The sequence below is a fragment of the Rhineura floridana genome, chromosome 9 (genome assembly GCF_030035675.1).
Source record: "Rhineura floridana isolate rRhiFlo1 chromosome 9, rRhiFlo1.hap2, whole genome shotgun sequence".
Taxonomy (NCBI): Eukaryota; Metazoa; Chordata; class Lepidosauria; order Squamata; family Rhineuridae; genus Rhineura; species Rhineura floridana.
The window spans coordinates 90,915,766-90,925,799 of NC_084488.1; the positions used below are offsets into that span (position 1 = coordinate 90,915,766).

General features: G+C 41.3%; 1 protein-coding gene across 3 annotated transcripts; it reads right to left on the reverse strand.

Moving 5' to 3' along the window:
* Nucleotides 1-207: 207 nt before the first annotated feature.
* On the reverse strand, nucleotides 208-9,486 carry GAR1 (GAR1 ribonucleoprotein). Of its 3 annotated transcripts, none has more exons than XM_061584494.1 (7): nucleotides 9,251-9,486; nucleotides 6,899-7,142; nucleotides 6,661-6,815; nucleotides 3,419-3,538; nucleotides 1,897-2,035; nucleotides 1,658-1,735; nucleotides 208-608 (listed from the first exon to the last, which is right to left on the reverse strand). In XM_061584494.1, exons 2-7 carry the CDS (start codon nucleotides 7,131-7,133, stop codon nucleotides 595-597), a joined length of 741 nt encoding a protein of 246 aa, XP_061440478.1. In that variant the 5' UTR covers nucleotides 7,134-7,142; nucleotides 9,251-9,486; the 3' UTR covers nucleotides 208-594. The 3 variants fall into 3 exon arrangements, with proteins under 3 accessions (XP_061440478.1, XP_061440476.1, XP_061440479.1); XM_061584492.1 differs by having other exon boundaries at nucleotides 9,310-9,485; XM_061584495.1 differs by having other exon boundaries at nucleotides 3,419-3,478; nucleotides 9,310-9,481.
* Nucleotides 9,487-10,034: the final 548 nt, after the last annotated feature.

The window sequence follows — 10,034 nt, forward strand, 5'->3', positions numbered from 1 at the left end:
AAGGGCCTAACAAGTGTACTTTTAATCTGAAACCCACATTATTGCTATTTTTTTAAAAAAAGGACTTTCGTCATTTATATTATTCATTAGACAGTTAAATGTTACTGTGAAATGTAACTGTGAAATCATATTCAAGCTGTGTTGATACAGTTTTCTATGGATCCATCAAGCACTATTTTAAGACTGACAAAAAACAAAATACAAGACTTAAAAAACCTTTCTTTTTTTCTTTTTACAAAAAACTAGATCTGTACATGGCCTGGCAACCTTTTTAATTATTGTTTACAGGTTCACTGGTTTCCCAACTTCAATATGAGGTTTTGACTTTTTTAAAAATAGCTCATTTTAAAAGAGTTTAAAATAACATTCCATTTCATGTCAGGACCACAATATGTCCAAGCAGATTTCAAGACAAATATCGATCTTCTTAAACTGTCCCATCTTAGTAGAAACGAATTGAGGAACGAATGTGCTAGTATTTCAGTCCCTGAGACAATCATATATAAGAAGTCCAGTTTATAGCATTCGAGTTCATAAAACATCTCCCATATTCTAAAGATGAAGCCATAGACTTGGAATTTCCCAGAGCTTCACTTATCGTCCTCTGCCTAATTTGAAAGAAAAACACAAATTAGATCATTCAAAAACATGCAAAAAGTTTTTATAATAAGCAGGTGGTTGCAGCAGTGCCTGCAATCTCAGAGATGTTTGCATTTATGATTTTAACATTCCATTGAAACTCTATAGAAAACACTCAACAACACACTGGTAGAAGTTGGGTTGGGTATTCTACGCAAGCCAGCTCCAGATATGAGGACCTCCCAGAAACGTGTCATCCAGTGGACCTCCCAAATGTACCCTATCATTACCACAAACACTTGTACAGGTTTACTAGCAGTGGTGGTAACAACATTGCTGTGATCTACAACAAGCACTTGAGAGACTCCTGCCATTTTGCTATTATGATGTCCCAAGGTAGCATCATTCTCGAGACATTATGGGAACATCAAAATGAACACCTTCCTAAACATCACTTAACCACTACTGTCTGACAATCTCAGTTAGAAGAATATAGTTAGGTCGAAATGCCTAATCCAAGCACTCCTGGGACCTCTGCAGTGGGATAGTAGATAGTACTGATGGCCTTGACTCTACTGCTGTAGTTTTTTAACCTTTTACCATCACAAAACCCAGCCCACACTGAGTGGTCTCCAAAGGACTCCCTGGGTGCTTACTATGGAGTCGCTATATGTTGTACAGGAGTTTAGAGTGCAACAAGACACACATTCATCCCCAAGGCACTATGCCAGGCCCTTAGAGCATCACCACTATCCTGCATAAATTGAATGTGCATCACAGAATGCACCCAACATTCTCCTGTGGTTGTACATTGAAGGGGGAAATTGGTACTTGCAAACAAGTTATCTATTAGGGAAGTTTATTTTAAATTACCAATAAGGAACACCTGATAAATTTCCAAGAACCCCTAAACTTCCTGGAACACTTTGAAAACCATTACTTAAGCCATGTTAAGAGAAAAATATCTGAATGTTCCATAGACATATCACTAAAGATACCTGTTACCATAAGCACAGCACTGTGGGTAATTAAGTGTATAGTGTTGCCAACTAGAATAAATACATACAAATACACTTACCTCTAAATCCTCGGCCACCACCACCTCCACCTCGTCCTCCTCTGAACCCTCCACCACCTCTGCCACCCCTGAAACCACCTGGAAAATAAAAGCAATATAATGTTTGAAACCATACAGAAAAATATATGTTTTCAGGAGCATCTCGCTTCGAGATCTAGATTTTAAAGCTTCCTCGGAAAAAAAACTATTGCCTTACAGTATGCATCCAGACACATTACAAGAAAAAAAAGACTACCTACCTCCACCTCTGCCAAATCCTCCTCTGCCACCTCCTCTTCCTCCACGGCCTCCTCTACCACCCCTAGGAGGTCCTTTCTCACCTGGAGGCCTTGGCAAAAACCTCTGCAGAGGGAGCAATTTTGCTGGATCAATATAAAACTGGAGAAAAAAAAGCTGATGTTAGGCTTTGTCAAACACATCCCTTTCTTATATTCACATACAACCTAAAAGTTTATGTATTTATTTCATTTATATCCCACCTTTCCTCCAAGGTGCTCAATATAGCCCATGTGGCTCTCCCCCTCTTCATATTGTCCTCACAACAACCCTGTGATGTAGGTTAGGCAAAGAGTTGGTGGCTGGCCGAAGGCCACACAGTGAGCTTCATGGCCAAGAGGGGATTTGAATTCTATTCTCCTAGGTCCTAGCTCGGCAGTCTAACCGCTACGCTACACTGGCTCTCCTACATTATAATGGCTTGTTTACAATAAAGAAACTTACTTTACATTTAATAGCTAATATTAGCACTAAGTGCTAGTTTCCCTAAGTGTTATTGTTTTCTTAATCCAATTAAACAGTCAGCACCAAGTCCCATTGAAAGAAATGCAACAAGCTGTTTTCACTGAGACATGCAGTACCATTCTAAAAGAATTAACTCAGAAATTAGACCCAATGAATTCAATGCTCTGCAATGCTACAATTCATTTTGTGCTGGGCTGGGAGGGGGGAGGTTAGGTAGGCCAGAGATACCCCTCCACCCAACCTCTGACTGGCCACTACCAGAGGGGGGATCACAAGCATCAAACCATCGATGATTCACTCCCCCTTCCGTCCACCAAACATTCAGGCACACAGGAGTGCTGCTGGCAGGATGCCCATTGGCAATAGCCAGCAAAAGGCCTCAAAACGTTGGATCTGAAGCCAGTCTCAAAACCTAAGCCTGATCGCTGAACCAGCTGAATCCAGGAAAGAAAATACAGTGAGTGTTGTCTCAATGTACCCAGTCACTTAGCAGTAAGAATACTCAATGGCTTGGATGAAGAATAGCCATGAGATGAACTTGCTCACAGGATTTTTTCCCATTCCTCCTTCCCCTAAAAAGCTGTTCTGGATACCAACTCTGAAACAGTGAAGGGTATGGTACAAGGGGGCTGCAGCTGGGTGGGGAACATTGGCAGAAATCAACATCCCTTCCTCCAGCAGGAGCCTCTTCGGGATCTCTGTCCTGTTCCTTGACAGAAGGAGCCCTCCCATTCAAGGAAGGGGCATTCTGGATCTAACCCGGTTAAATTAATAAACCCAACACTGGGTCTATGCTATAATTTTACAAATGGCAGACATACACACTCTTAATAAATACCATTTAAATACCATTCATACTTATTGCATATGCTTCTAAAAAGTCATTATTAGGCAAGCTTAAATTACACCCCATGGTATACATGCCCTTTATCAAAGTTCAGAATTATGAAAAACTTTGTTAGTGAATGCTTTGCAGGTAGAGTTGCATATTATATTCATTGAACATAAATAGGTACTTACCTTTTGTAACTTTTTGAAGGAAGATGCTTTCATGTTTTCTGACAGTTTGACTGAAAAATACTGTTTGACTTGATTAAGAAAGATTATATTGAGTGATGTGTAATTCTTCTCACAAGCATACTAATAGTTACCTCTTAAGGAACATTTCGGTCATATTATTGCCTTTTTCGAATTTCAGTCATGATCAACTTTGTGGACTGCTCCCATTTCTTTCAAGATCTGAAAAGATGTAGCTACCAAACCTTAAAATGTAGCAGAGACAATCGCTGCCATGAGTATACATGAGTACAGTCTGCATCTGTGTTGGAATTGCTTTTTAATATGTTTTTAAACCTTTTTTAAGAAAACAGTATGTTTTTAACCTTTTTTTAAAAGATGTCTTTGAAGCTTTTAAAAATGTTTTTAAAGATGTTTTAATGTATTTTAAAGTCTGTTTTTATGAGGTTTTAAAGTGTTTTTAGTGCTTTTGTTTGCTGCCCTGGGCTCCTGCTGGGAGGAAGGGCGGGATATAAATCAAATAATAAATAAAATAAATACACTTCCCTTTTAGAAGCATTCAGTGCAACATGATAGTCACAGTTGAGAAATACTGACTCAGACATAAAGCTTACTCCTAACCCACATGGCTTCGATTTTAATTTAGTAATTACGTACCAATAGGGAGAAACACATCTTATCTAATCCCTAGATATTTTAAAAATCCAATCAGAAACATTCAGTTTCTTTAGATAGATCATTAAAACTGATCAGCTCCAGTGAAAAAGCTGTCAGACCATAGTCAAGACAATGGCAGTGAGCTCTCTTTTCCATCACCAGTATGAGGTTCCCAAGAAAGTCTAGCAAAGCTTTAATTCACCAGTAAAAATCTCCGGTGCAATAAGCATGAAGAATTCCTGCAGGATAAACAGCCAAAAGCATAGAAAAACTGAGATATCACTGGGCAAACAAAACACACTACCAATTTCCTGAATCAACTTAAACACTGATTCAAACAAAATGAGCATTTTTTTTTAAAAAAAGAAGTCAACGTAAGATTTTATGCTTCAAATATTTGCTTTACAACTCTTCCTATTCTCCCAAAAACAAAAACACAGCTTTGGCTGTTGCAGCTCCGAGCACAAAGCAGAATTAACTTGCTAATTGTCATGCTAAACCAGGCCCCTCCCTGCTGACATGTAAAATCATCAGCCCCATGTATCAGTACATCACCAATGGTAGTCAAGCATTAGCCATAGGCTTGAACCAAACAAGGTTCTGGAGTGCATGGTCACAGACCAGATCCAGGCTCTCTTGGATGAAACCGATTCTCTAGATCCATTTCAATCGGCGTTCAAATCTGGGTTTGGCACAGAAACTGCCTTGGTCACCCTGTATGATGACCTATGTCAGGAGAGAGATGGGGGAGTGTGTCCCTATTAATCCTCCTTGATTTCTCAATGGCTTTTGATACCATCGGCCATGGTATTGTCCTGGAGCAGCTGTCCGAGTTGGGTGTGGATGGCACTGCTTGGTTCCAGTCCTACATGAATGGTTGCTCTCAGAGGATGATGCTTGGGGGATATCGTTAGGCTCCGTGGAGCCTCCAGTGTAGGGTTCCGCAGGGTTCGATTTTATCTCCCATGGTATTTAACATCTACATGAAACCACTGAGTGGGGTCATCCAGAGATTTGGAGTAAGTTGTCAGCAATATGCTGATGACACACAACTCTCTCTCTCCTTTATATCTCCAGGTGTGGCAGTAGACGTGCTAGACCGATGTCTTGCCTCAGTATGGACTGGATGAGAGCCAATGAAACTGAAGCTGAATCCAGACAAGACTGAGGCACTGTTAGCGGGTGGTTCCCTAGACTGGATGAAGGGGTTGTGGCCCGCTCTTGATGGGGCTACATTCCCTCTGAAGGAGCAGGTACGTAGCTTGGGAATGCCTCTGGATCCACTACTGTCGCTTGAGGCTCAAATGGCCTCAGCGGCAAGGAGTGCTTCTATCAGCTTCAGCAGGTGTTTTAGCTACGACCTATGTGGACAGGGACAACCTTTTGTCTATGCTCTGGTAACCTCTAGGTAACATTACTGCAGTGCATTGTATTTGGGGCTACCTCTGAAGACAGTTCAGAAACTGCAATTGGTGCAGAATTCAGCAGCCAGACTACTCATCAGGACAAGACTGTTTGAGCACATAACACCAATTCTGGTGCAACTGTACCGGTTACCAATTAGTTTCTGGGCTCAATTCAAAGTAGTTGCTTTTACCTATAAAGCCTTATACAGCTCAGGACCCCAATACCTCAAAGACTGCCTCTCCCTATACATATCAACCCAGACTCCGCACTCAGCGTCAGAGACCCTTCTTCATTTGCCCCCTCCAAAGGAGGTTCAGAGAGTGGCAACATGAGAATGGGCCTTCTTAGTGGTGGCCCCCCACTTGTGGAACACTCTCCCAGGGAGATACACCTAGGGCCATCATTATCCACCTTTAGGAGCCAGGCAATAACATTTCTCTTCTCCTAGACATTTGATTTTTAACTTTGGAATCCGTTGGCAGGGCTTCTGTCATGTAGCCTTCCTAAGAAGGGTTGCTCCACCATCTTATTTACTGTTAATGGGACCATCATCACTAACACCAAATACTGCTATCTACATCCCTACTTGAACATTAACCTTTGTCTTCCCACATGCACACAATGTGAAACCAAATGAGAATCCCAAGAATCTACCACCATCTTTCTGGTTGTCTAAATAAACAGGTAGACCAGTTTTAGAAATAAGCTTGCAAAAGTTATGCCTGCAAAAAAAATTTACTAGCCTTCTTTTTCCTCGCAGAAAGAGCTGCAGACAGAGCACTCCATCCCTCTGATAGCCCTTTGTATGAATAAGGAACAGGCTAGCAAAAAACCCTGCAGGATTGATTTCAACGCTGGTGCAAAGAAAGAGGCTTTCCTCCCTCCATGCCCAGTACAGAAATGGAAAGGGCTGCCAAAGGGAGGGAGGAAACACTACTTCTCTCCTTTGGAAGCCCATTTGCTTCCATATAATTACTTGTTGCCTATGGAAACCAGGAAAATGGTTAAAAAACAAGGCTCAGGTTAAGAGTCCACACTATTAGCCATCCAGCAGTTTCCATCAGGAGGACAGACCTAGTGGAATTTGGTCCCAGAATATGGACCACTAGAAAATTAAGTAGAAAATATTGTTAGTAATTTCACCTTCAGGAAACATTGAAAAGTACACTTCTAAAGGATACGAAGTCTCTGAGCTGCCCGAAGATTTCATCCACTTTCCCAATCTGTTCTTTATTTTCTAAATAGACAGGTGCATTGAAATAAGGTACTTTGCTCTCCTGAGTTACACATTTGCAAACAATGTCATCTTCACAAGGGTGCATAAACTCTCCCAGGACTGTAAATGAGAAAAATGTATTGAGATCAAAATCAGGATCTAAACATTTTATTTCATTTCCATTAGAAATGCCTGTAACTTACTGACTACACTTTCTGGGGGTCCTTGGTCATATCCGCCTCTGTTGAAGCCTCCTCGTCCACCACCTCCACGGCCAAATCCACCTCTTCCACCACCCCGTCCACCTCTATTGAAGCCACCACCGCCCCGGTTGAAGCCACCACCGCCACGATTGAAGCCACCACCGCCACGATTGCCACCGCCGCCACGATTGCCACCGCCGCCACGATTGCCACCACCTCGTCCTCGAAATGACATGCCTTCGTTCTGTTCAATAGAGAAAGAATCCATGAAAATCAAGAGCACTTCTAGCAACCTCTGTAGAGCTTGGATCACTCCATGGAGTATTGGATGCATTAACTGCACGATGGATTAAAGTGTAATACTTTATGAAGTGGACTAGTACAGTTCCTTTATTCTTTTCAAACATTCAGTTACCTTTAAGGAATAAAATCTAAAAAAAAAAATAGGTTATCATACAGTTACTTAATCCCCATAAAATTCCTCTGGCAAGCGACTTTTGTAAAATCTATTCTTTTCACTTTATCATCCTGCACTGACAATTCAGAAGATAGACAAGCAGACAACAAGAAGCAAGGAAAGAAATAATGCTCCCTACATTTCAGATCAATTATACCACACAACTTGTTTTACTCCAACAGCAAAATGTGACATTAAAAAATGCTGTTCAAGCAGTGAAACAAAACCTTAGTCCAGACCATAATCACTTAAATGTATTGTTTGGTATGTAAGAATGAAACAAAACCTTATCTTAATACTCAGAACATCACAGGCATTACATCAGTGTTTTGGAAATCTTGAATGGAATAGCACATGTAGCTGTTTCAAAGAAGGAGGAGAAAGAGGAACAGTTATTTCTTCCCCCACCGCTATCTCCCTGCAGGATTTCCAACTTCAAACATTACACTGAACTGACACGGAAGTTATTTGCTGAAGTTAGCATCCAATGACTTAAATTGGGCTCATTAAGTATGCTTTCAGTGAGCAAGGAAGAAAGCATTCATGTTGCAGACAGTGGCATTAGCAATTTAATATTTTATCCTGCCCTTTTCTGACTGACAAGAGGCCTCCAAGGCAACTAATAGCAAGCACACATTGATACATAATTATTTCATGTTGAAGGCTCTAGTCTAGAGTGACAATGACATAAAAAGTCTACTTTCCAAACCTTAGATCTGCCTTCCCCAAACCGGTGCCCTCCAGATGTTTTGGACTAAAATTCTCATTAGCCCAAGCTAACACAGCCAATGGTGAACATCTGGAGATCACTACACTGAGGAAGGCTGCTTTAAACACTACTTTTGCTGCTACAACTGCTGGTTTTTTAAGATTTCATGATGAGTAAAGAGAACTGCACCCCCAACTGTACCACCTAGTAAACAATACCATGTAGCACTAGATGTTTTTGTCTCGAGGAAGGAGGGCCCCTCCACAACCAGGCAGTTGGTCTGTCTGCTCCTGACTCTTTCTGGTGGGAAGATGAACACTCTGGCATGACAACAACACAAGATGTCTATACTGTACTGTACTTCAAACTTTTGATGCTAATACATCTCTAAATTCACTGTGTTCTACCATCCTGTTTCTCAACACACACAGTAATGGTGTCTAGCCCTGGAAAATTCAGCAAGTGAGCCAAATCTCGTGCTTCCAGCATTTGAGTAGAAGAATGAACTCTTTTTAAAACTGCAGTACTTCAGAAGCATGAAAAACCAGCCTCCCACATAAACTCTCAGCATGACATATAGTAATGAGGGCCATACCAAAAGCCAGCACACAAGGAGAAAAAAAGTATTAACATGCCAATTCACACCAGACATTTATTTCACTATTATTCCACTTTCAACAGTTATGGCTTCCCCTAAAGGGTTCTGGGAAAGGTAGTTTGCTAAGGGTGCTGACAGCTGTTAGGAGACTCCTGTTCTCACACAGCTACAACTGTCAGAGTGGTTTAACAATCAATCCCTCTTCCCAAAGAACTCTGGAAATTGTAGTTCTGGGAGAGGAATAAGGGCCTCCTAACTCAGCACCTTTCATAAACTACACTTCCCAGGATTCTTTGGGGGACCCCATGACTGTTTAAAGTGGAATAAATGCCTGGTGGGAATGTGGTCAATAGGATGCACACCGACTTACGAGTCTCACTGAATTTCATGGGAGTTATTCACAAGTAAGTGTGTTTAGGATTCGAACAAAAGACTAATATATTTTTCTGAGTAAAGCACACACACCGCCCTGATTCGTACACAGTTAGAAAGAAGGAAGAAAACCAGAGGCGCCCGGACTCAAAAGCAAGCCCCCCAACCTCGTGCTAAAGAAGCACAGGGAGGCTGCAACAACCCTCACACACACACCCTTTTCCAGCTGACGACACCTCAAGCCGGCAGCAACCCTCACAACTTAGCTCTCCCACCTAACACCGCTCTTCTTTCCCACGTGGCAGCCCCTCTTCCTCAAACGATTCACGAGCCGGCCACTTCTGATGCCCTCAAACAAGCAGCGCTTCCGAGTCTGGCGGCGGCCCAACCAATCCCAAGCCTGCCGTAAAACACGCGGCCGAGTGATCTCCGCGCTTCCGCTTTACGACAATTGGAAACGGAGGCTTTAACCATAGAGATGCTGTTTGTGCAAGTATATGGCTTTAACTGTCAGAGAAATAGGAAAAGATCCCTAGTAATGTAGAGGATGGATTTCCAGTATTAAAGCCACCGTTGGGTGTAATTTATCTCGTGGAATATTATCTCATGGAATTATTATTATTATTATTATTATTATTATTATTATTATTATTAACGTTATATCTCGACCTTCGAATGTATGTGTATACACAAACAGGGAGATTATAAGCTATATTTAACAGAGTTCAGATGCGCCAGGGAGAGGAAGTCGAAACTTGTAATAAACAGTCTGTTTTCATCATTCGCTAATTTCCATATATCGGTTGTTGTTGTTTTTGCTTTTTATTTCCAACTTAGATCTATCTCTACCAACTAATTAATTCACCTGATGACAGTTTATTGCTCATTAAACTGCACCCATAATGATTTATTGTAACTGATGAATTATTTTTGTTTTGTTGTCATGTGTGGATATTTTGTTAATATGATAGAATCATAGAATAGTAGAGTTGGAAGGGGC